Source organism: Mangifera indica, chromosome 1 (genome assembly GCF_011075055.1).
Source record: "Mangifera indica cultivar Alphonso chromosome 1, CATAS_Mindica_2.1, whole genome shotgun sequence".
Taxonomy (NCBI): domain Eukaryota; kingdom Viridiplantae; phylum Streptophyta; class Magnoliopsida; order Sapindales; family Anacardiaceae; genus Mangifera; species Mangifera indica.
Window position 1 is genome coordinate 26047329 of NC_058137.1, and position 27757 is coordinate 26075085.

A 27757-nucleotide genomic window follows, 5' to 3' on the forward strand; every position below is an offset into this window, starting at 1 on the left:
CATCTAATGCCACTATAGTTTGTAAATATAGTATTACACATTTATCTAAAATTCTGACTTGTTTCCCAAGTTCATGTGTTGATCTTTGGAGTATGATGTTCAAAGTTCAAACCCAAGGAATACGTGAAGAATTTAATAGCAATACCTTGGCCTTATCTCCTTAGTCAAAACTAAAAACCAAATCTGAAAGAAAAATCACAGGAGGCTGAAATGACCCATTTAATTTTTGCCATTTGGACAAACTTAAGATTAGTGTCCAAATCCATATTTATATAAAATTGTATAAATTTATCTGTGCAAAGTGAGACGATAGCATCTAATGCCACTATAGTTTGTATATATAGTATTACACATCAATAAAATTATGTGTACTTATTTTTGATATATAATTTATATACACAGATAAGATGTTATCATGTGATTGAATATTTCTTTATCATATGATGACCATGTTTTAAAATCAACTAATTATATAATGACACATCACTGTGTACATGAATTATGTACCAAAAATAGGTACGTATAACATTGCTCATTACACATTTATCTAAAATTCTGACTTGTTTCCCAAGTTCATGTGTTCATCTTTGGAGTATGATGTGGTTCAAAGTTCAAACCCAAGGAATACGTGAAGAATTTAATAGCTCTGGTGGGTGAGACTTTTCTCAATATAGGAAAATTTCAAAAAGCTGAAAGAGCGTCACTTTGTCAATTATTTGTCCAATCAAATTTCCCACCTTTATTAGTCATGTGCTAAGTTTCACCATGTCCACCCATTTGCTGGCCCTACTACATATAGATAGGCTAAGATTTTCAATTCCATGGAAAATAAATGAACCAAAGTTTTCTCAGTACAAGATTAAGTGAAATTAAACGTTCAAAATCTGAAAACATAAGATAGCAGAAAAAAAAAATTTATAATAGAAAATGATTTTCAAATGAACTATGTATGTTACAATGGATTGCTTTGAATGATATGAATAAAACTGATTGTGCTATTCGTTTATATGATATGATTCATTTGGATGAATTATTGTAAACTATGCTAGATGTCATTAATAGAAGGTATAAATAGTAAGAGTCGAACATTTGAGTCTAGTAGCTTAAGATGATCGTGATTAATGCTCTATTATTTTAAATGTTTTGTAAGTAATAAGTAAATGGTGACCGTGAGTCACACCCAAATGAGGCATGAAGTAGGAATTTGGATGACTTATTTTGACAATTTATTCTGCCAATAAGAACTTCATTGTTTTACTAAATAACTTTCATGATTCAGGTTAACAATTAAAGTTCGAAACTTTGAGATTGGTTTAGTTAAATCGGAATTTGAAACTGTTTGTTCATCCTCATTTAATTGAGTTTATTCTACAATAAGAAAGACTTAAAATTTTCTGTTAATAATAAGAAGAATGATTTGTTTTTACTAGTTTTCTAGGCAGTAATCTTCTAACTTATCTTTGGGGAGAGGTTTTACATTTATTGAAATAATTTTTTATTTTTAATTTTTTTGAAAAATTAGAGCCACAAAAATGTAGATCTTTTGAAATAGTCTTCTAATATATTTTTTGTATTGGTGGCATTTTGTGTAATTATCAGTCAAAATTGACCTGACTGACTTGCTTTAGTTGGAAGTTTTTGAAGCTATATCGATGTGGTGCAAGACAGGCACAGAATGCTGCCGTTGACGAAGACTAAGTGAGCTTCTTCCACGTATGAGGCCAAAAATTTGGGCCCTGAAAGTCTAATTTGAGTGTTTTTTTTCCAGGGAGACACCGACTGATCAACTATTACAATTAATGTCGTTAAATCTAATAGTGAGATAGGTAAGTGGATAAATAGACTTCACTTGATTCTCAAATCCTTATGGTGATTGAATTTTCTTCTTTATTTCACCTTCTTGCTTGAAGAACTACATGATTATGGCTTCTTCCTCTGCCGCTTCTTCACATGGTTGGCATCTGCTGCCATGGCTTAAAACTTTCCTAATCCTCTCTGCACTCTTATGTGCAACCATGGTCTCTTGCACTGGAACTGAAGTCTCTTATTCTGATCACTGTGCTTCTATTGTCTCTGAGTCAACCCCAAAAGATCCTGAATTCTCCACCTTGCCATTTCCAACCCTCCAATATGGTTACTATGAGGGTGGGAATAAAATCTTAGATCCGAACCCATCTCAGTACTCATCAGCTGAGAGGAAAACGATGTTGTTTCAGACTGAAAATGTCTATGGCACTGATGATTCAGATGTTTTCAAGGTCGATGGAAGCTTGATTTTACATAGCTGGAACCTAAATGTTAGGGATCAGCATATGACATATGCTCAATCAGTCTTCAGAAGTGGGGGGTTTGGGGAGGGGGCTTTGAGTTTCAATTTAAAAGGATTCTGGTCAATATCTTCCGGGAAGCTGTGCATGGTGGGAAAGAGTTCCAGTTTCTCGTCAGAAGGTAATGTTCTTCATCATTCTGCTGTCCTGAAGCTTCATGGTGTAAGGACTTCAAGTGATATTACCAGTCTGGTTAGTGGAACTCTGCAGAGCTTGAGTTCTGCTGATGATTTGAGTTACTTTGATCCGATTTCCCTGTTGATGTTTCCTGAAGTGAATTACAAGTACACCAAGGCTTCAAAAGAATCAATCGAAAATGAGTTTTCTGGTGGGATTAATGTTGCAGCAGAGAACTCATCACTCAGTTTACAGAAGAGTAAAACTGTCTGCTCAATCTTTGGGGGAAGATACACCGGATATGAATTAGATTATGAAAGTGATTGCAATTCTACAAAGACTTGCAATCCTTTTGGTGATGTTGTTGGATATTTGCCACGAGTGATGTCTTTGAATAAGTTTCAGTGTTCAGCGGATGAACAAAGTTTAAGGTTTTTGGTGGAATTCCCGAACACTAGCTATTCCAGGTATTACTATTCCAACCCTTTCAATCCACGCACAACGTTTGTTGGAGAAGGAACATGGGATTGGAAGAAGAAGCGCCTATGTATTGTTGCTTGCAGAATCTTGAGCGACAATGGTGCTTTGGATGGCTCTCGTGTAGAGGATTGTTCCATAAGGTTGACGTTGAGATTTCCTGCAATCTGGTCAATCAGAAACAGAACGGCCATGTCGGGCCAAATTTGGAGTCAGAAATCTGCAAATGGTGGCAGTTACTTCAACAGAATTGTTTTCCAAAGTACTGAAAATGACTGGTTCCGGCTTCCAGGGCTGAAGTATGTGTATACAGCAACTGAGAAAGCGAGAAAGATGTCATGCTTGAAGAAGTCACCCGTTAGAGATGGTGGGGGAAAATACCCAGATGGGCACTCTTATGAAATGAGCTTTGATATGTCAGTCAGTAGCTCTAGACAGAAAATTGGGTGGGGTTCTTCACTTCAGGTCTCTGTTGGTGATCAAATTATTCAGTCACCAGATTATTACTCCGTGCCAATCTCAAGCTCTAAGCATATGAGTTCGGGTGTTGAAGAGAATACCAATATTAGTGCACCACTTAACATCAGCTACAAAATAAGCCTCTCACCAGATTATTATGTGCAATTGGATAGTGTCAAAAATCTATTCAATACGTCTTTGAGTGAGAAATACGGGCGAGTTGAAATATTTGTTGAAGGGATTTATGATCCTGACACTGGGTGCCTTCGCATGGTTGGCTGCAGATATCTTTCCTTGAGCAGTCAGAAGCTGACAAACGATTCAATGGACTGTGAGGTTCTTGTCAATCTTCAGTTTCCTCCACTAAATGCGAAGAAAAATGGGGTCTATATTAGGGGAACCATCAAAAGTGCTCGCAAAGATTCTGATCCTCTTTACTTTGAGCCTCTTCATGTCACTTCAACTGCTCATTACACCCTCTGGGAAATAAAATCAATATGGCGGATGGATTTGGAGATCATCATGGCTCTAGTCTCCGACACACTTGCCTGTGTTTTTATAGTGTTCCAACTTCTGCATGTGAAAAAGAACCCCACAGTTCTGCCTTTCATTTCGCTTCTCATGCTCACAATTTTGACTCTGGGTCACATGGTAGTACTTGTGTTGAACTTTGAAGCCTTGTTCCTGCGAACCAGAAATCACCAAAGTGTCTTCCTTGGAAGCGGAGGATGGCTAGAAGTGCACGAAGTGATTGTAAGAATAGTCACAATGGTGGCTTTTCTGTTACAATTTCGTCTTCTCCAGCTTTCGTGGTCCAAAAGAATGGGTGAAAACAACCATAAGGCCTTGTGGGCTGCAGAGAAGAAGGCATTATTTCTGTCTTTGCCTTTGTATCTAGCTGGAGGTTTAATAACTTTTTATGCAAGCTGGAAGAACAACAATGTTGGGTTTTCAACCCAATATTATTATTATTCTCAATTTGACAACAACCAGCATTCTCTTTGGAGGGACTTGAGATCTTATGCTGGTTTCATCCTGGATGGTTTCCTTTTCCCACAAATCCTCCTCAACATGTTCTACAACTCAAGAGAAAATGCACTTTCTCGCTTCTTTTACATTGGATTCACCTTGGTTCGCTTGGCGCCACATGCATATGACCTTTATAGGACTCACAACTATGTCCAAAATTTTGATGGTTCATACATATATGCAGACCCTGCTGCAGATTTTTACTCCACTGCTTGGGATGTCACCATCCCACTTGTTGGCATCCTTTTTGCCGCAATCATATACCTCCAGCAGCGATTTGGCGGACGGTGTTTCCTTCCTTGCAGGTTCAGGGAGGTGGAAGTAGTTTATGAGAAGGTACCCGAAGCTAGTGAAGAATAGAATAAGTGTCGTTGGTGTAATGTAGTAAACTTTGTATTGCTTTTTTTACTTCTGCCTGATTCCATGCTGGTACTGGAAAACCTCTTTGTAAACCAAGACTATGTGCTTCAAGAAATGAGGAGTATCTTGTAATATTATCTTGGATCTTTGTAATTGAGCTATTAAAAGGGTGTAAATTATCCTGTAGCTATTAAAATAATGTAATGAACTTTTTGGGTTTTTCTTAGTGTTAGCAAAGAGTTTTGTCGCCTTTCTTTTCTAACAGTGGTATAGCTGTAAAAATTAATTTATAAATTGATTCAATTTTTAGTATGATACTTTGGGCTTTTTGGGTTTGAGTGTTAGTAAGAAATTTTGTGGTTTTTCTTTCATTAAAGTCACATAGTTGCAAAAAATAATTTATTAATTTACCTGATTTTAGAATATGCTACTCTGGGGGCTAAACCAAATATTTATGCATTTTCTTTTTAGTTGGGCTTGTTTGATGGTGTTGCCTCCCACAAGACTCATGACCTGGGGAGAGGCAAGTTTGATTTAAGGAAAAACTTGATTCAAGAGAGGGGTTTCGAGATTTAGTTTGCATGAAGTAAATATCATAAAAGGTGAGAAGGTATGTCTAGTATTTATAAATTTGAGAGTTCTTTATTTGATGTAAAAAATAGTTTTATGACATTACAAAATACAATTTAAGATTTGTTGGTGTAAAAAAGATCAAATGAGACGTTAGAAGATATTTAATTGAGAAAATGATTGATTTAAAGTAATATTCAAAAGAAAATTGTTAGTACTATTAGATTAACCTTATCCTTATATCAAAATGGATAGTAAGATAAGTTTGAAAATATTTATAGATTAAAGTCACTGATTAATAGATTATGTTTAAAGATAGATATGTATCTATCTTAAACAAAAAGGGTAAGAGATAAATCTAAGCTCCAATAAAAGACATGACCAGGACAATACATAAGTACTAAAAGAGTAAAATTATATGCACCTACTAACTTGTGAACTAAAGAAAGACTTTACTATATGATGAATTATATATCTTTAATATAAAATTATTTAATTACATAATAACACAACAGATACTTACACATAATTTTGTTGTTATTGCATCTAGGAATCCCTCGAGAGGGGGTTGGAAATATTAGAATTTATGTAAAAAAAAAAAAGATAATACAAGCATCTGAAACTGTATTCTCCAAACTAAGCGTGTTCATTTATTTTCCTGCACAATTCAAAGTACTTATTTGAAGCAAACAAAGCTTAACATGCTTAACATTTCTATGCTCTGAAAATCATAATCACCCAGAAGAACAAACCTGGAAAACAGAAAAGGGAAAATATATAAGAGAATACTAAGAGCAATAAGTGATAGGAATCAGCATCAAGTCTGTTTTCCTTCCTAAAGTTATACCAAAGACCTCACTCATGTCTATATCATCAGGATTCATCCCATTCGGGAGCTTCCAATCAAAATGGTAAAGAAGTTGTGCGAGTGGCAGCTCAATATTTGGTAGTGCGAACGTTAAGCCTGGACAAATTCTCCTTCCAGCTCCAAATGGAATGTATTCGAAATCCATCCCCCTGAAATCAATTGAGCTGTTAAGGAATCTCTCAGGATAGAATGTCTCAGCGTCATTCCAGTATCCAGGATCTCTTCCAATTGCCCATCCGTTGACAATGACTCTGGTTTTCTCAGGAATCTTGTACCCGTTAATCTCACAACTCTCTCTGCATTCCCTTGGAAGTAAAAGAGGTAAAGGAAAGTGCAGCCTCAGGGTTTCTTTTAGCACTAATTTTAAGTACTTCAATTCCTGAATTTCAGTTTCATCAACATTTCCTTTTCCATCAAAGACTCGTCTTACTTCAGCTTGTGCTTCTTTCATTACCCTTGGGTTTCTCATCAATTCTGTCATTGCCCACTGTAAAGCCGTTGTTGATGTCTCACTTCCAGCGCCGAAAATATCCTTAAAAAAAAAAAAATTAAATTATCAGCTTGGACACAATTTATTCGGTGCCCATTTCCTAGTATCAGAATAATTTCAGTTTGCTTTTATAACATAACTCTCAGTGGCAAAGGATTTAAATTCTAAGTGCTTTCAGCAAATTAAAATAATATTATACTAACCCCGATGACTGCTTTGATGTTGTCGTCAGTTAGGGGAAATTCAAGGTCACCTTCTCGCTGGACTCTCAAAAGAACATCAACTAAATTTTCCTTTACTTCTCTTTCGCTTGTTTGTGTTCTCTCCTTCTCTTTATGCTCATTCAGGATTTTTTCAAGTATTCTATCACTCTTCTGATGCAGCTTCTCAAGCTTCCCATCCGTTCCACTAATAACCTGAATTGCTTTAACGGAAGGGTAGAAATCAACAAGGGAGAAACCTGCAGCTGCCCGTGCGATTTCCAATACGCATGATACGAAAGCTTCTTCATCTTTGCATCTTGCCCCAAAAGCTGCCCTGGCTGTTATGCCGTATGTCAATCTTACAATTTTATCACTGAGATTGATTACTGATCCATCATGAGCCTGTATGGCATTAATGAGATTTGAGACCTCTTCTTCCCTGAGTGATCGCAGTGATTGGACTGGCCTTGCACTTAAGAGCTCTATGGTTGCAATTTTTCGGAGCTGTCTCCAATAATTTCCATACGGTGAAAAACCAATATCAGTATACCCATAACTTGCCAACTTAGCGGAAACCAGAAGGGGTCTGTCTGCAAACTTGATGTCATGGGTTTTCATAACTTCTCGGGCAATCTCTGGAGAAGAAACTATGATAGTTGAAACTTCACCGAGTTGGAGGTGCATCAAAGGTCCATATTTTCTGGCCAAGTCTCTGAGGCGGCGATGGGGTAGTGAACCAACCAGCTGGTGCAAGTTTCCAACGAGAGGTAGTTTCCCGGGCCCTGGAGGCATCTTTGAGCTTGAGTTCCAGGATTTTGATCCCTTTATTATTTTGGCTGCCATGAACAAGAAAAGGATTGAAATAAATATGGGGGTGAACGAGGGCAGTAGAAGCTCCATGAAAATGAGGAAGACAAACACCAGTATTGATAGAACACTCTCCTCCCAAGGAGTTTACTCAAAGTTCAATGTTGTACTACGATCATTTGAACATAATTAGTTGCTTTTTATCGAGAAAACAAGATATTACTTGGACTTTTTATTGACAGTTTATTGATGGTTAGTGTACCTTAGCTCGAACCACGTAAGATTTTTATAAAATGGTTACTTGCTGTAGTGTAATTGTAGTCTTTTATAAGTCATGTATTTGTTAAACGATAACGTGTGTCTATGTATTCTTTATTTATTTGGGTAAACTCTAATTGGGCCGTAGTGTGCGTGTATGTGTGTGTGTGTGTGTGTATATATATATATATATATATTTGATTCTGGATGCCACATGCAATCTTTTTCATCTCACAGCGAACACCCCACATGTTTGCGATCTGACAGTTTCACCCCATCTCAAGCCACGTCACAGCCCAAGCAGTCTCTAACTGGGGTTCCTCTGCTGGTGATCTCTACCCTCCACCGGCGTTCATCCTATTCACTCCATCTTCACCTTCACCACTCGTCATGTAACTCCCTAGTTGGTAAAAGAGAACAGAGTAATTGATGGAGAAAAAAATTGTAGTTGGTACCGCATCAATTTATTTTATGTGATAATTTTATTAGGAATTGGTATGTGTAATAATATTATTACGGTTTCTAAGTGTTTAACAAGTTAACATATACTAACCCATAAACTGCTTTTATAAATATTGCTGTTAATTACGTGTCAAGTATCAATTAGGGTTTATAATATAAAAATTACATTAAAGTGTAAGTAAAGTAAGTGAGGACGTGTACCACTGAAAACATAGAGTAAGCTATAATCAAGAGATCAGGCAAAAAGGACAAATAATCTTGTCTTCGTCCTGTAATCTTCTTCATTTTTAGTAAAAGTTTTCTCCATCGTTTATCTGCAATTTTTCTTGTATTGCGTTTTCCGTGTAAATGTTTGTGTTTTTGTATTGAGTATTTGTGCTTTATTTTTTTCCCGATTGTCTTTATTGGGTTACATAACAAACACATAGCTTTATAGTCTTTTATTGATGAGATCGGACTTGTAGTTACAAGCTATCTTCTATTCAACTGCTCTATAAATTACACGAAAACCTAGGTTTGAATCAAGTGGGGTGAATGAATACATAAATACTTTGCTATATCACCTCAATGTGACAGCCAGTTTACTTATGTCGTTCAGAGGGCCAAAGGATTTATTTTCACCTAAAGTATCTTTTTATCTTAAGTTTTAACCTCTTAACTTTGAAAATCTCAAATATTTATTCATGACTGGTTAAAATTAACGGTTTTAGGGGTAAAATCATTATTTTATCTGTAATATTAAAAATAAATTAAAATTTAATCTCCTTTTCCCCCCTAAACCCTAAAAACTAATCCTTTTCCCCCATAAACCTTAAAAACTAACTATTTCCCCCATAGACAAAGTTTTAAAAAAATAATATTTCCCCCCTAGGGTTTAGTTTTCAAACTTTGGCGCCACCTCCGACGTCATTGTTGGCGGTCTCTCCCTCCCAAAGCTTCCTCTCCCTCCAACGATATCTTTCATCTCAATAGATGCCCGATTGACGTCGAATCACATTAGGGAGACGAAGAGCTTCATCAGAAAAATGAAGCCCTTCGTGTTCCCAGACTTCTTCTGGGAAGACGATCATGATTCGATGCCTATCAGGCATCCAACTAAGATGAGAGAGATCGCCGGAGGGAGATGAAGCTTAGGGAGGGAGAGGCCGCTGGTAATAATTCCGAAGTTTGAAAACTAAACCCTGGGGAGGAAATATCATCTTTTAAAATTTTGTCTACAGGGGAAATAGTTAGTTTTTAGGGTTTAGGAGGGAGTTCTGTTAATCTTAACCACTCATAGGTGGGTAAATGAGATTTTCAAAGTTAAGGGATGAGAAGTTGAGATAAAAAGATACCTTGGGTGGGAAATAGTCCTTTGCCCCATTCAGAGTCTCAACTTTAAACTGAGATTTACGGTCCAATTTTTCTAAGACTGCGTGTTCTTATTATTATTATTTTTTCTTAAGAAGAAGGTGGAGGATGATAAGGAACGAGAATAATGTGCAGGTTTTCTTTTCTTCCAACTGTTATACCAAAGGCTTCTGTCATGTCTAAATCTTCATTCTTCATCCCACTGGGAAGTTTCCAATCAAAATGGTAAAGAAACATCACAAGAGGAAGCTCAACATTGGCGAGACCAATTGAAATTCCAGTGCATATTCTCCTGCCAGCCCCAAATGGGATGTACTCGAAACTTGTCCCCTCGTAGTCTATTGAATGGTTAAGGAACCTCTCTGAATGGAAAATTTCTTGTTCATTCTAATATTCTGGATCTCTTCCGACTGGCCAGACATTAACAATGACTCTGGTTTTGATGGGTATGTCAAATCCATCAGTCACACATTGCTCTCTACATTCTCTAGGAATTAACAGAGGTGCTAGATGATGTAGTCTCAGAGTGTCTTTTACTACTAGCTTCAAAAACTTCATTTCATCGGTACTTGTTTCATTGATCTTGCCTTTTTTATTGAAGACTTCCCTCACCTTAGCCTGTGCCTTCTCTAGTACTCTTGTGTTTTTCATCATCTCACACAATGCCCAATCTATAGTTGTAGCAGCTGTCTTACCACCAGCACTAAAAATGTCCTGAAAAGAGGATTTTTTTCACAGATCTCAGCTCAGAGGACAAAGTTATATATAACGAAAAGGATTCTACATCATGGTTAAAACACAATCACAAGTTTTGAAGGGTGGCGTTGAACAGTTCTCACCGCGACCACAACTTTTATGTTGTGTATAGAAAACGGAAATTCAAGACCACCATGCTCTTAAACTTTCAAAAGAATATCAACCAGATCATCTTCAGCCTCCCACTTTTGTCACTCAATGTTTCATTCCTCATCTTGTGGTCATATAGTTCAAACCCGAGGAATATGTGAAGAATTTAATAGCTCTTGTGAGTGAGACTTTTCTCAATATAGGAAACCTCTAAAAAGTTAATTGAGCTTCACTTTGTCAACTATTTGTCAATCAATTTCCCAACCTTTATTAGTAATGTGCTAAGTTTCACCATGTCCGCCCATGTGCCGGCCCTACTACATATAAATAGACTAAGATTTTCATTTCCACGGAAAATAAATGAACCAAAGTTTTCTCACCACAAGATTGAAGTGAAATTAAATGTTCAAAATCTTAAAACATAAGATAGCAGAAAACAAATTTAGATGGTTGGCATGAAGTAGGAGGAATTTAGATGACTTTTTTTTCACAATTTATCCTGCTTATAAGAACTTCATTGTTTTACTAAATAACTTTGAGATTGGTTTATTTACCACGGAATTTCAACTATTTATTCATTCTTATTTAATTGAGTTTATTTTACAATAAGAAAGACTTAAAAATTTTCTGTTTATAATAAGAAGAATGATTTATTTTTACTAGCTTTCTAGCCAGGAACCTGAATGTTAGGGATCAGGATATGACATATGCTAGGTTAGTCTTCAGAAGTATGAGGTCTGGAGAGGGGGCTTTGAGTTTCAACTTAAAAGGATTCTGGTCAAAACCTTCCAGGAAGCTGTGCATGGTGGGAAAGAGTTCCAGTTTCTCCTTAGAAGGTAATATTCTTCATCATTCTGCTGTCCTGAAGCTTAATGGTGTAAGGACTTCAAGTGATATTACCAGTCTGGTTATTGGAACTCTGCAGAGCTTGAGTTCTGCTGATGATTTGAATTACTTTGAGCCGATTTCCCTATTGATGTTTCCTGAAGTGAATTACAAGTACACCAAGGCTTCAAAAGAATCAATTGAAAATGACTTTTCTGGTGAGATTAATGTTGCAGCAGAGAACTCATCACTCGGTTCACATGTGAGTTAAACTGTTTGCTCAGCCTTTGGGAGTACATACACCGAATATGAGTTGGATTATGAAAGTGAGGGGAATTTGAATACGCCATTAATTGTTATTATTTCGATTTATAATTCCCTTATGTTGTGTGGAAATTTGATTCAATCTAATGGAATTACTTATCTTTTTGCATTTAGAAAGCTTTGAGCATTTTTGGAGTAAGTTCAGCCAAAAAGATGAAAAATTGGAGCAGACCTATAAATCTGGAAATTCCGTGATGCTGACTAGGCATGGGCACGTGAAAGACGAAAACAGAATTCGGAAATAAAATCAGGACGTCCAAATCAGCTGCAAGGGTCCACAAAATATCAAGATTTGCTTCATAGAAAAAAGATAATTACTAGCTGGAAAAGAGGATTAATTGAGATAGATAAGGAAGGATATTTTTGGAGTGAAGGATATACATTAAAAATACATATCTTTTCCTTTCTTTTTGGGAAGATATATATCACTTTGCTTGATTGGATTAGGAGATTAGGATTGACTTTTATTTTCCAGATTTCTAGTAGGGAGATAATATATATACTTTGATTTTTATGAGAGAGGATCAACCATTGTAATTAGAGAATTAGAGAGAAAAACATGGTCTACAGTGGCCGAATAATTTCTCTTGGTTGAAGGGATCTAAAACCATGGAACTATAATGATTGTGAGATTTAGTTTTGTTCTTTAATGCATCTTTTTAATTATTTGAGTATTGATTATCTTTCTGAATTATTTTTCATGATTGTGTTGGTTGATTTCTAAAGTGCGCAATTAGTTTATCAATTAATATAATCTATTGCTAGTTTAGGTGTTGAATCTGTAATTGTTCAATCCATCTAATCAAAGTGGCAACTAGGTTTATCGTTTGCTGTGTCAAAAACTGTAAATCCTAGGAAAATAATCAACTGGATTAAATGCAACGTCGTACGTTTGTGTTATCTTACTTTGTTGGTCTTTCTAATTCGTAATGCTATTGTTTAATTAAATTCGAGATAGTATCCGAATTATTAATCAATAAGGGTTAATTGGAATACATGTTTTTGGTTAACTAATCGTAAGGAAAGACAGGTAAATTTAATACCACAACTAATATTTGAATAATTAATTTGATATTTTTGGTTTCAATGATCAATCGTAGTTCCAATGGTGGATGTGACCGAAGACTAAGGTTTGTTAAATTGATTTATTCCTTTTAGATTATTTTACTGAATTTTTATTTATTGTTTTTCATTATAATTTGCATTCACTTCAAAACCCCCCTTTTATTTCTTTGTTTCGATTTATTTGTGACAACATACTAATCAAAGCTCTTCGAGGGAACGATCCCTACTTTCCTTTACTACATTTTTGTTACAGGAATTTAAGATTTAATGTGGGTGTCAACGATAGCACGTACCAAATTTTGGCGCCGTTACCAGGGAGTTTTTTTAATTTGTATGTTCGTTATGCGATCTTCGAAACAAGCTAGTTTACAGTTTAATCCAGAAATTGAAAAGACTACAAAAAGGGCTGAGAAAAGAAGCAAAAAGGAGACTGCAAGCACACAGATCTACTTGCGAAACAGAGGAAAACATGGCTGAAAATCAGACTTTAAGAGAGCTTACTGCTCTAGATTTGAATCAACAATCACACTGCATTACTTTTCCTAATTTAGATGTTAATACTACCTTTGAACTAAAATCTGGACTAATCCATCTTTTACCTATTTTTCGTGGCTCTGCAGGTGAAGATCCTCATAAACATTTGAAAGAATTTCATGTGGTGTGCACTGGAATGAAACCGAATAAAGTAACCGAAGAACAAATCAAGATGAGGGCTTTTTCATTTTCTTTGAAAGATGATGCATAAGATTGGTTGTATTATCTACCCGCTGGAAGTATCACCACTTAGCATGAGATGAAAAGACTATTTCTGCAGAAATTTTTTCCAGCATTAAGAGCAGCCAGCATAAGGAAAGAAATATGTGGCATTAGGCATCAGAGTGGTGAGTCTTTACACAAATATTAGGAGCATTTTAAGAAACTTTGTGCAAGCTGTCCACATCACCAAATTAGTGACCAGCTGCTTATTCAATATTTCTACGAAGGACTCCTATCAAATGAGAGAAATATGATTGATGCAGCGAGTGGTGGAACATTGGCTGACAAAACACCTGAAGCAGCCCGAAATTTAATTGCAAATATGGCGTCAAATTCACAACAATTTGGGAATAGATTAGACCATTCGTCTCGGCGTGTCAATGAGGTAAATGTCTCTTATATTGAAAGACGACTTGATGATCTAACTATTCTTGTATGTCAAATGGCTGTAGGAAAAATAGAGGCAGCAAAGGTTTGCGAAATCTGTTTATTGGGAGGACATCCAACTGATATGTGCCCAACACTTCAAGATGACTACTCTGAACAAGCTAATGCAATAGGCAGATTTTTCGGACAGCAGCAGCGAAATCATAATTATAATCCTTATTTGAATACCTATAACTCAGGTTAGAGAGATCATCCTAATCTTCGTTATGGGAATGCACATGCGAATCAGCCTTCAAATAGCTTTCAATCATACCAGCAGCCTTATATTCCTAGACAACAGTAACCAACTCAAAATTCTAATTCAGCTACATCTCTTAAAGATATTGTAAAAACTTTGGCTACTAACACCGTGAAATTTCAACAAGAAACCAGAACTAGTATTCAAAATCTGGAAAATCAAATGAGTCAGATGGTTACTGGTATGTGCTGTCGTTGACACCCAAATTGAATCCTAAATTTCTGCAACAAAAATGTAGTAAAGGAAAGTAGGGATCGTTCCCTCGAAGAGCTTTGATTAGTATGTCGTCACAAATAAATCGAATCAAATAAATAAAAAAGGGGGGTTTTGAAGTGAATGCAAATTATAATGAAAAACACTAATTAAAAATTCAGTAAAATAATCTAAAAGGAATAAATCGATTTAACAAACCTTGGTCTTCGGTCACATCCACCATTGGAACTACGATTGATCATCGAAACCAAAAATATCAAATTAATTATTCAAATATTCGTTGTGGTATTAAATTTACCTGTCATTCCTTACGATTAGTTAACCAAAAACATGTATTCCAATTAACCCTTATTGATTAATAATTCGGATACGATCTCGAATTTAATTAAACAATAGCATTACGAATTAGAAAGACCAACGAAGCAAAACAACACAAACGCACGACGTTGCATTTAATCTAGTTGATTATTTTCCTAGGATTATAGCTTCTGACGCAGCAAACGATAAACCTAGTTGCCACTTCGATTAGATGGATTGAACAATTACAGATTCAGCACCTAAACTAGCCGTAGATTATATTAATTGATAAACTAATCGCGCACCTTAGAAATCAACCAACACAATCATAAACAAATAATTCAGAAAGATAATCAATACTCGAATAAATAAAAAGATGCATTAAAGAACAGAATAAATCTCACAATCATTGTAGTTCCATGGTTTTAGATCCCTTCAACCAAGATAAATTATTCAGCCACTGTAAACCATATTTTGCTCTCTAATTCTCTAATTACAATGGTTGATAATTCTCAAATAAAAATAAGAGTATATATATTATCTTCCTACTAAAAATCTGGAAATTGAAAGTCAATCTTAATCTCCTAATCCAACCAAGCAAAGTGATGCATATCTTCCCAAAAAGAAAGGAAAAGATATGTATTTTTAATGTATATCCTTCCTAAAAAAATATCCTTCCTTATCCATCTCAATTAATCCTCTTTTCCAACTGGTAATTATCTCTTTTCTAGGAAGCAAATCTTGATATTTAGTGGACCCTTGCAAGAGATCTGGACGTCCAGATTTTATTTCCGCATTCTGTTCTCATCTTTCACGTGCCCACTCCTAGTCTGCATTATGGAAATTTCCAGTTTAATAGATCTGCTCCAATTTTTCCTCTTTTTGGCCCAACTTACTCCAAAAATGCTCAAAGATTCCTAAATGCAAAAAGATAAGTAACTCCATTAGATTGAATCAAATTTCCACACAACACAAGGGAATTATAAATCAAAATAGTAACAATTATTGGCCTTATCAATTACTGCAATCAGTAGGCTAGAAGCACAAAATTCAAGCAAACTGCCATCACAAACTGTGATGAACCCAAAGGAGAATGTTAGTGTCATAATGTTAAGGAGTGGAAAGGAGCTGGAGATGCCGATTAAAGCACAACCTGCACCAACACAACAAGCAAAAAGCAGAGAAGAATTGGCAATAGAAAATAATTCTTTCGAAAAGGTAATGACAGGTAAATATCCCTCTTTCAGTGAATACAAACCTGTTCCTCCTTTTCCTAAAGCTTTAAAACTGAAGTACGAACGTAATGCAGACTTATATGACACCTTTCGGAAGTGTGAAGTCAATATTCCACTGTTTGATGCAATAAAACAAGTGTCTCGCTATGCTAAATTTTTGAAAGAGCTGTGTACATTGAAAAGGAAGCAAAAACTCAAAAGGTATGAAAAAATAAGGGTAGGAGAAAATGTTTCAGCCATAATTCGCAAAAATCTTCCTGAAAAATGCAAAGATCCAGGTATGTTTTGCATCCCTTGCAAAATAGGAGGCACAAAAATTGAAAAGGCCATGTTAGATTTAGGAGCATCTATTAATGTTATGCCATATTCCGTTTATTCTGCTCTTAATCTTAGTCCTTTAGAAAAAACTGGTGCAGTTATTCAGTTGGCCGATAGATCAAATGTATATCCTAAGGGGTTAATTGAAGATGTTCTTGTTTAGGTTAATGATTTAATTTTTCCAGCTGATTTTTATGTTCTTGACATGGAAAATAATGACCAATCTGCACCTATTTTACTAGGGAGACCCTTTCTGAAAACAGCTAAAACAAAAATTGATGTTCACAAAGGCACACTGACCATGGAGTTTGATAGTGAAGCTGTCCAATTTAATATTTATGATGTTATGAAATATCCTGATGTGGATTTTCCTATGTATTCAGTTGATTTAATTGATTCTTTAGGGCAGGAAATTCTTGATGGTGATGATGAGTTAAAGGTGGCTAACCATAAAAATATTTTGAAAGAAAAAGATGAATTTAAATTAAATTCAGATGTGCAGAATACAGTAGCAGAGATGAATGAGTTTAGAGAGCTGAAAAATACAAGCGATGTAGCTTATATTGAACTGCCAGTGCCTATTGAAAAATTGGTACCTTCTGTTTTGCAGGCACCAGAACTGGAGCTGAAACCTCTTTCAGATCACCTCAAATATGTGTACCTTGGAGATTGGGAAACCTTACCAGTGATCATTTCCAGCAAGTTAAATGAGCAGCAAGAAGAGAAACTGGTGCAAATTCTGAAGAAACATAAGGCTAAAGAGAAAACAAAAGCATTTCATGACAAAATGATTTCCAGAAAAGAATTTTCACTTGGCCAAAAAGTTCTCCTTTATCATTCAAGACTTCGATTATTTCCAGGTAAATTATGTTCTCGTTGGATTGGGCCTTTTGTTGTTACTAACGTTTTTCCTCATGGTGCAGTAGAGATTTAGAGCTTAGCGACATCGAAAGTATTTAAAGTTAATGGCTATAGACTTAAACCATTTTACGAAGGAGTGCAAACTGGAAACGTCGAAGAAGTGGAGCTGAGAGATCTCGTCTACATGGATAAATAGACGAAAGCATTACGTCGAGCCAACGATTGTAAACAAAGGTGCTACTTGGGAGGCAACCCAAGCTTTCAATCTTAATTTTGATTAATGCTTGAATTTTAATTTTCTAAACATTTTTTTTTAATTTCGGTTTATGTGTTTCAATTTTAGTTTTAAATTTCAGTTTTAGGATTTTTGGATATTTAATTAGCAATTATTTTATGATTTTTGCTTAAGTTTATTTTAATTTATTTTCATGTTACTGTTCAATCGTCTTCTTCCTTCTGCAGGTCCTAATTAGCCTTTTGTAAATGTTCACGGGGGGAGGAATCTGCATTTTGGTGTTCTGAAACTGGGTCATGTGCTTCTATCAAAAGTCCAGCTTCTGCTTTGTTATTTTCTTAAATACAAGGGGGTCATATGATTTAGTGTGATTATAGGCTGGGTTTATATGCTTCCAGAAACCATATTGGCCAAATCTACGCCTCACAATTTCTCTCCAACTAAAATAAAAACCTAGCAACCCCTTTCCTCATTCTACAACGCCATGGTCAGAACCCATTCACAGCATCAAAGACCAGCATAATTCACCCATCGGAGGCCTCCTACACCAGAGCTGTCATCAAAATCTAAAGAATCCTCCATCAATTGCAACTTTCCATAATTCAAACTACTATTCCTTTTCCCCAAATCCAGAGAAGTTTTCTTTCCTTTTTCTTTTAAATTTCAGTTTTCATTATTATATGTTTTGTTTAAACATTGAGGACAATGTTTGATTTAAGTGTGGGGGAGGGTTTATTTGTGTTTTTATTTTTCTACTGTGTACTGCTCTGTCCTTCAGTTCTATTTTTGCTTTGTTCTTATGTTTTGTCCATCTGTTCTGCTTTTATTCTGTTCTGTCTATCTGTTCTGTTTATTCTAGTTATGCCTCATTTTTTTTGCTTTGTTCTGTCTGTGTTGCTATTCGTTACTGGTGAAAGTTTGGTTTTGTTTTTCATTAATATGGCAGCTGGTGTATCCTTCCCTGATTTTAGTCAGCCAAACAATTCCATTAATCTCACTTTGAATGAATTAATCTGTATGCATGCCTTGGGATTTAGCTGATTCAGTAGAAGAGCATTGTACATTGATTTGTTAGATTAATTAGGGGTATGCACTTAAACAAATTTTGATAATTGAGTGCTAGAGTTTGTTTGAAGTTGAGGTGAATTTATTTATCCCGTGAGTTTTGAGCCAAAAAAGATTGAAACATTCATATCAATCTATATTTTCTTTGATGAGTGATATTCTCCCGTGTGAATATATCTCTAGAACTTGCTTTGAACCATTTCGAGACCACATTGAAATATGCATGCATGAAAATGATTAAGGCATTCTTGTTTAAACCCTTTAGCTTAAAAAACCAACCTATTTTAATTTCCCTAGTTAGCCCCTTGAGCCTTACAAAGCCCTTGATTCTTTGTGCTAAAACCATCTTAAAAACTCAAGCCTTCAAGTAAAAATCCTCACCCAACCATGAAAATTAGCAGGGCATTTAAACTAAAATTTGTTGCTTGGTGAATTTGTTATCTTGAGAAATTTAAGTGTGGGGGAAAAGGGGACTTAATTGTATAGGAAGAGATGATAAAAAGAAGTTGGCATAAAGAGTGCTATTGAGATTGCCTTATGTTGTTATCTTTGCTACCCAATTCTTTTAGTTATTCAAAAAAAAAAATGCTGAAAAAGAAAAAAAAAAGAAAACAGAAAAAAAAAGACAGAAAAAAAAGAAAAAAAAAGAAGTTGAAAAAGAGAGAAGGGAAAGGCAATAGCAAGTAGCAAACAAATGTGGTGGATGTGGTGACTTTAGCTTTATATTTTTGTTCCCCTTAGGTGTTTAAATGTTTTGTTAATATTCATGGTTTTAACCTTTTGTGTCCATTAATCCTCACCTTTACCCAAAGCCCCATTACAACCTAAAATAAAGTCCTTTTGATTTATGCATGTATATAATCTAAGTGGTGGAGATTTGGTGCATAAGCAAGCCTATGGTAGAATGTTTGCATTGGAAGAATTTGAGTGAAACACTGAACCATTAAACACATGAGTGATATGAGTAAGAACCGTGAGGAGATTCACCAAAACATCATACATGCTTTAGAATACGATTATCTTGATTTGTCTTTGTGCATATTTCCTTGTGAAGTTTGATGATGATGTGTGTTGATGCTTGAATCTTGGTTGGTTTGAATCTGAAGGTATGCACACTTTTTGGTATCATGAAAAAAGAGATTGATGGAACATTTTTGTGTTTGTTTTGTTTTTGTTTTTGTTTTACTTGAGGACGAGCAAAAGATAAGTGTAGGGGAATTTGATAACGCCATTAATTGTTATTATTTCGATATATAATTCCCTTATGTTGTGTGGAAATTTGATTCAATCTAATGGAATTACTTATCTTTTTGCATTTAGGAAGCTTTGAGCATTTTTGGAGTAAGTTGGGCCAAAAAGATAAAAAATTGGAGCAGACCTATAAATCTGGAAATTTCGTGATGCTGATTAGGCATGGGCACGTGAAAGACGAAAACAGGATTCAGAAATAAAATCTAGACGTCCAGATCAGCTGCAAGGGTCCACAAAATATCAAAATTTGCTTTCTAGAAAAGGGATAATTACTAGCTGGAAAAGAAGATTAATTGAGATAGATAAGGAAGGATATTTTTTGAGGAAGGATATACATTAAAAATACTTATCTTTTCCTTTCTTTTTGAGAAGATATGTATCACTTTGCTTGATTGGATTAGGAGATTAGGATTGACTTTTATTTTCCAGATTTCTAGTAGAGAGATAATATATATACTTTGATTTTTATTAGAGAGGATCAACCATTGTAATTAGAGAATTAGAGAGAAAAACATGGTCTACAATGGCTGAATAATTTCTCTTGGTTGAAGGGATCTAAAACTATGGAACTACAATGATTGTGAGATTTAGTTTTGTTCTTTAATGCATCTTTTTAATTATTTGAGTATTGATTATCTTTCTGAATTATTTTTCATGATTGTGTTGGTTGATTTCTAAGGTGCACAATTAGTTTATCAATTAATATAATCTATTGCTAGTTTAGGTGCTGAATTCGTAATTGTTCAATCCATCTAATCAAAGTGGCGACTAGGTTTATCGTTTGCTGCGTCAGAAACTGTAAATCCTAGGAAAATAATCAACTGGATTAAATGCAACGTCGTACGTTTGTGTTATCTTGCTTTGTTGGTCTTTCTAATTCGTAATGCTATTATTTAATTAAATTCGAGATAGTATCCGAATTATTAATCAATAAGGGTTAATTGGAATACATGTTTTTGGTTAACTAATCGTAAGGAAAGACAGGTAAATTTAATACCACAACGAATATTTGAATAATTAATTTGATATTTTTGGTTTCGATGATCAATCGTAGTTCCAAGGTGGATGTGACCGAAGACCAAAGTTTGTTAAATTGATTTATTTCTTTTAGATTATTTTACTGAATTTTTATTTATTGTTTTTCATTATAATTTGCATTCACTTCAAAACCCCATTTTTATTTCTTTGTTTCGATTTATTTGTGACGACATACTAATCAAAGCTCTTCGAGGGAACGATCCCTACTTTCCTTTACTACATTTTTGTTGTAGGAATTTAGGATTTAATTTGGATGTCAACGACAGCACATACCACAATTCTACAAAGACTTGCAATCCTTTTGGTGATGTTATTGGATATTTGCCACGAGTGATGTCTTTGAGTAAGTTTCAGTGTTCATCGGATGAACAAAGTTAAAGGTTTTTGGTGGAATTTCCGAGCAGTAGCTATTCCAGGTATTACTATTACAACTCTTTCAATCTAAACACAACGTTCACTAGGGAAGGAACATGGGACTGGAGGAAGAATCACCTATGTCTTGTTGCTTGCAGAATCTGGAGCCACAATGGTGCTTTGGATGGCTCTCATGTAGAGGCTTGTTCCATAAGGTTGACCTTGAGATTTCCTGGAATTTGGTCAATCAGAAACAGAACGGCCATGTTAGGCCAAATTTGGAGTCAGAAATCTGCAAATGGTGGCGGTTACTTTGACAGAATTGTTTTCTGAAGTATTGAAAATGATAGGCTTCGGCTCCCAGGGCAGAATATATGTACACAGCAACTGAGAAAGCGAAAAAGATGTCATGCTTGAAGAAGTCACCCATTAGGAATGTTGCAGAAAAATACCCAGATGGGTACTCTTATTAAATGAGTTTTGATATGTCAGTCAAAAGCTCTAGACAGAAAATTGGATGGGTTCTTCCCTTTAGGTCTCTGTTGGTGATCAAATTATTCAGTCACCAGATTATTGCTCCATCCCAATCTCAAGCTCAAGGCCCCCGATTTCTAGCGTTGAAGGGAATACCAACCTTAGTTCACCACTCAACATCATCTACAAATTAAGCATCTCACCTTATTAATATGAGGGGCTGGATAGTGTCAAAACTCTATTAAATACATCCTCGTGTGAGAAATATGGGCGAGTTGAAATATTTGTTAAAGGGATTTATGATCCTTAAGCAATCAGAAACTGGAAAACGATTCAATGGACTGCAAGTTTCTTGTCAATCTTCAGTTTCCTCCACTAAATGCGACGGAAAATGGGATCTATATTAGGGGAACCATCACAAGTGCTCGCAACAATGATGATCCTCTTTACTTTGAGCCTCTCCATGTCACTTCAACTGCTTCTTACACCGTCTGGGAAAGAAAATCAATCTAGCAGATGGATTTGGTGATCCTTATGACTCTAGTCTCCAACACACTTGCCTGTGTCTTTATAGTGTTCCAATTTTTGTATGCGAAAAAGAACCCCACAGTTCTGCCTTTCATTTCGCTTATCATGCTCACAGTCTTGACTCTGGGTCACATGATAGTGCTTGTGTTGAACTTTGAAGCCTTGTTCTTGTGAACCCACGATTTATGTAGCACGGAAACGGAAATGGAGAAATGTGGAAATGCAGAAACGAAAACGTGGAAACGCATTTTTAAAAAAATATAAGAAACAGAAACGTAGGGAAACTTATAAATATGAAAAATATAAGGGCTTTTTAATAAATACTAAATTTTTATAACAAAAATACATAAACTTGTATAATATAAAAATAAATAATAAAAAAAGAATGAAGAGAAAGAATACTATAAAATAGAACTATAGAATCTATTGTAAATTGTTCTTGAGCAAACACACGTAGATATTTAAGAAAAAAACAACAATACACACCAATCTATATGATATGTTAGGAAAGAGATGAGTAACACATCAAAGATTAGAGAGGAGATGAATTCAATATGAGATTTAAAAATATTTTCAGTTTGAAAATACAAAAGTTATGTGTTTAACCGATTTCACAATTTTTTTTCTAAAAGAAACGTGTTTCAAAATTTTTCAAAAATTTTGAAATGACCAAAAACGTTTCAAAAATTTTTCTTCTAAAGGATGGCTAGAAGTGCACAAAGCGATTGTAAGAATAGTCACGATGGTGGCTTTTCTGTTACATTTTCCTCTTCTCCAGCTTTCACGGTCCAAACGAATGGGTGAAAACAACCATAAGGCATTGTGGGCTGCAGAGAAGAAGGCATTATTTGTGTCTTTGCCATTGCATCTAGCTGGAGGTTTAATAACTTTTTATGCAAGCTGGAAGAACAACAATGTTGGGTTTTCAACCCAATATTATGATCATTATTATTCTCAAATTGAGAACAACCAGCATTCTCTTTGGAGGCACTTGAGATCTTATGCTGGTTTCATCCTAGATGGTTTCCTCTTCCCACAAATCCTCCTCAACATGTTCTACAACTCAAGAGAAAAGGCACTTTCTCGTTTGTTTTACATTGGATTCACCTTGGTTCGCTTAGTGCCGCATGCATATGACCTTTACAGGGCTCATAACTATGTTCAGAATTTTGATGTTTCATACACATATGCAGACCCTGCTGCAGATTTTCACTCCACTACTTGGGATGTCACCATCCCGCTTGTTGGTATCCTTCTTGCAGAAATTATATACCTCCAGCAGCGATTTGGCGGGTGGTGTTTCCTTCCTCACTGGTTCAGGGTGCTGGAAGTAGTTTATGAGAAGGTTCCAGAAGAGGTACCAGAGGCTACTGAAGAATAGAATAAGTATGCATATTTGGTGTAATATAGTAAAATTTGTGTGACATGTTTTTACTTGTGTTTGATTCCATGCTGTTGAAGTTGTATGGAAGAACTCTTTTGTAAACAACACTATGTGCTTTGAGAAATAAGAGGTATCTCGTTATATTATCTTGAATCATTGTAATTGGGTTATTAAAAGGGTGTAAAGTATCTAGTAGCTATTCAAATGTTGTAATTGAGCTTTTTGGGTTTGTGGCTTATTTTAGTGTAAACAAGGAATTTTGCTACTTTTTTTTTTTTTTGAAAGTCTCAGTCAGAAAAATTAATTTATAAATTGTTTAGGTTTTGTAGTAGGATACTAGTTTTTAGGTTTGAGTAGTAAGGAGTTTTGTGGTTTTTTTCTTTTCTAAAAGTTATATAATTGAAAAAAATAATTTATTAATTTATTAGATTTTAGAATATGTCACTTTTGGGTTGGCTGCGAAAAAGGTTAAATGAGGTGTTAGAGAATGTAAAGTCCAAGGGAATAATTGGAAATTTCGAGTGGGATTTAGAAGACAATGGTTAGGGAATGTTTGGTTTGAATAACGTTTTATTACTAAAAATAAAAAATTATCTTAAAGATAGATTATTTAGAAGTTTATTAGGTGTGGATTTTTATGTTTGAAAAAAATTAATAAGTATAATTAATTATTGTGTTTGATTAGAAGTATTATAAAAATACTAATATATTTTTTACTTAAATGTCTTAAAGTATAATTATATAAAATATTTTTATGTTATTTGCTATATTAATTGAAAATGAAATTATTTTTATTCTAAAAATTAATAAATAAGAAAATAATTATAATAAAATCAATATTAATTTAATAATATTTTAATACCTAAAATAAAGGTGAAAATAAGATTATCTTTTATATTACTTATCACATCACCATTGATAATGAAAAATTACTGTAATATTTTATTACTTATAAATTATATTAATAATAAAAAAAAATTATCAGAATAATATTTAAAACTTGGTAACCAAACGCCATCTTAATACCATTAGATTTGGCTGCTTGAAAATATTTATACATTAAAATCATTGATTAATAGATTATGTTTATAGATAGATATGTATTTAACATAAACGAAGTGGTTAGAGATAAAACTGAGCTCCACTAAACCAGTTGAGCCGTACAATAAATAAGTACCGAAAAAGTAAAATTATATACACCAATTAACTTGTGCACTAAAGAAAGACTTCACAATGTGATTAGATGTTTGTTTTTAATTTAAAATCAATTTATCATATAGTAATATATTATGCACTTACACATAATTTTATTATTATTGTAACTATAAATCCGACAAGATGAGCGGGTTGGAAATGTTAGAATTTATGTAAAAGAAAAAACCTATAAATAAGTCTCTGAAAACTGTATTCTCCAAACTAAGCGTATCCATTTATTTTCCTGCACACTTCACAACACTTACTCGAAGCAAAAAAAGCTTGACATTCTGTCCTCTGGAAATCATATCACCCAGAAGAGCAAACCTGGAAAACCAAACAAAGGAAAATATATATTGCATTTATCATGTTGTTATGCAATACTTATAAAAGAATACTAAGAACGATAAGTGATAGAATCAGCATCAAGTCTGTTTTCCTTCCAAAGTTATACCCAAGACCTCAGTTCTGTCTAGATCTTCAGGATTCATCCCACACAGAAGCTTCCAATCAAAATGGTAAAGAAGTTCTGCGAGTGGCAGCTCAATATTTGGTAGTGCAAACGTTAAGCCTGGACAAGTTCTCCTTCCAGCTCCAAATGGAATGTATTCGAAATCCATGCCCCCTGAAATCAATTGAGCTGTTAAGAAATCTCTCAGGATAGAATGTCTCAGCGTCATTCCAGTATCCAGGATCTCTTCCAATTGCCCATCCGTTGACAATGACTCTGGTTCTCTCAGGAATCTTGTACCCGTTAATCTCGCAACTCTCTCTGCATTCCCTTGGAAGTAAAAGAGGTACAGGAGATTGCAGCCTCAAGGTTTCTTTTACCACTGATTTCAAGTACTTCAATTCCTGAATTTCAGTTTCATCATCATTTCCTTTCCCATCAAAGACTCGTCTTACTTCAGCTTGTGCCTCTTTCATTACCCTTGGGTTTCTCATCAGTTCTTTCATTGCCCACTGTAAAGCCGTTGCTGATGTCTCACTTCCAGCGCTGAAAATATCCTTAAAAAAAAAACAAGTTACTAAATTTTCAGCTTGGACACAATTTATTCAGTGCCCATTTTATAGAATCAAAATAATTGTCAGTTTATATATTGTTTTGCAGTTAGATTTCATAGAAGTGTTAAGCATTGTACAGTGTTTGACTAATTTTGCGAGTACCATGCAGTGACTAAACATGTCATCTATACAAGTTAGACTCACAATTTGTATTTCATACTATTACTCTTCCCAACGTTACAATAAAAATAGGTTTCTGACCAATAAATTGGACCACTTTAAAAACTCAATTATTGTCCTTTATTGCTTGCCTAGAATTTTTTTCGTCTAATTTTACATAGTTCTTGTTGATGGATTTTTGCCATCAACATATATATAATATAAATAAGAAGGCCTCAAGGATCAAGGATGAAATATCTTATTAGCAAACAAGGAATAAAATAGTGAAATTAAAATATCCGCTATGAAATTTCTGATTTATGTTAGTTTGCTTATATAACATAACTCTTAGAAGCAAAGGGTTTAAATTCTAAGTGCTTTCAGCGAAGTAAAGTAATATTATACTAACCCAGATGACTGCTTTGATGTTGTCAGTTAGGGGAAATTCAAGGTCACCTTCTCGCTGGACTCTCAAAAGAACATCAACTAAATTTTCCTTTACTCCTCTTTCTCCCGTTTGTGTCCTCTCCTTCTCTGTATGCTCATTCAGGATTTTTTCAAGTATTCTATCACTCTTCTGATGCAGCTTCTCAAGCTTCAGATCCGTTCCACTGATAACTTGAATTGCTTTAACGGAAGGGTAGAAATCAACAATGGAGAAACCTACAGCTGCCTCTACGACTTCCAATACACATGATACGAAAGCTTCTTCATCTTTGCATCTTTCCCCAAAAGCCGCCCTGGCTGTTATGCCGTATGTTAAACTGACTATTTTATCACTTTAGATTGATTACTGATCCTTCATTAACCTGTATGGCATTAGTGAGATTTGAGACCTCCTCTTCCCTGACCGATTGCAGTGATTGGACCCGCCTGGCACTTTAGAGCTCTATGGTTGCAAGTTTCCAAAGCTGTCTCCAGTAATTTCCATACGGTGAAAAACCAATATCAGTATCCTTACCAACTTAGCGGAAACCAGAATGGGTCTGTCTGCAAAGTTGATGTCATGGGTTTTCATAACTTCTGGGGCAATCTCTGTAGAAGAAACTATGATGGTTGAAACTTCACCAAGCTGGAGGTGCAGCAAGGGTCCATTTTTCTTGGCCAAGTCTCTGAGGCGGCAATGGGGTAGTGAACTAACAGCTGGTGCAATTTTCCAATAAGAGGTAGTTTCCAGGGCCCTGGAGGCATCTTTGAGCTTGTATTCAGGATTTTGATCCCTTTATTATTTTGGCTGCCGTGAGCGAGAAAAGGATGAAAATAAATATGGGGGTGAACGAGCGCAATAGAAGCTCCGTGAAAATGGGGAAGACAAGCACCAGTATCGATAGAACACTCTCCTCCCAAGGAGTTTTATCAAGTTTACTGTTGTACAACAATCATCTGAACATAATTAGTTGCTTTTGTTGAGAAAACAAGATATTACTTGGACTTTTCTTATCACTAATCAAAGAAAAGAAAATCCGTTTGCCTTTCTTTTGTTGGATGACGCAAGTTTATCATCATGCTAAAATTGTATGATTACTAAATTCATTATATGTGACCCGGATCAATTCTGGTCGTAAAATTTTTCTACAAATGGTGAATAAAGTATTCGCCAAATTAAGATTGGAATCTCCATCATGACCAAGCTCTAAAAGGACTTGAAAGCCATTTTTTGTTAACTTATTGGGCACTGAATAATACTAGGTTGACAATCTTTCCAACTGATGGCGAGTGTGTGGATACTTAGAAGCAGAACCTCGTAAGATTTTGGAAAAATAGTTACTAGTCATACTGCAACCGTATTCTTTTATAAGTCATGGATAGACCTGACCATTCGTATCATTGGTCTTATTCATATCGTATCAGTTTGGGTTTGTGTCAAA

General features: G+C 35.0%; 2 protein-coding genes and 1 pseudogene across 2 annotated transcripts; 1 reads left to right on the forward strand and 2 right to left on the reverse strand.

The window, feature by feature from the left end:
* Positions 1-2015: 2015 nt before the first annotated feature.
* On the forward strand, positions 2016-4769 carry LOC123228361. Its single transcript, XM_044653772.1, has one exon. The coding sequence runs from the start codon at positions 2016-2018 to the stop codon at positions 4767-4769; it is 2754 nt and encodes a 917-aa protein (XP_044509707.1).
* Positions 4770-6023: 1254 nt separating this feature from the next.
* Positions 6024-7882, reverse strand: LOC123192050 (cytochrome P450 71D10-like). The gene is made up of 2 exons (XM_044604522.1): positions 6901-7882; positions 6024-6739 (listed from the first exon to the last, which is right to left on the reverse strand). Exons 1-2 carry the CDS (start codon positions 7798-7800, stop codon positions 6128-6130), a joined length of 1512 nt encoding a protein of 503 aa, XP_044460457.1. The 5' UTR covers positions 7801-7882; the 3' UTR covers positions 6024-6127.
* A 1985-nt stretch (positions 7883-9867) lies between these two features.
* LOC123228531 lies at positions 9868-27080 on the reverse strand (annotated as a pseudogene).
* Positions 27081-27757: the final 677 nt, after the last annotated feature.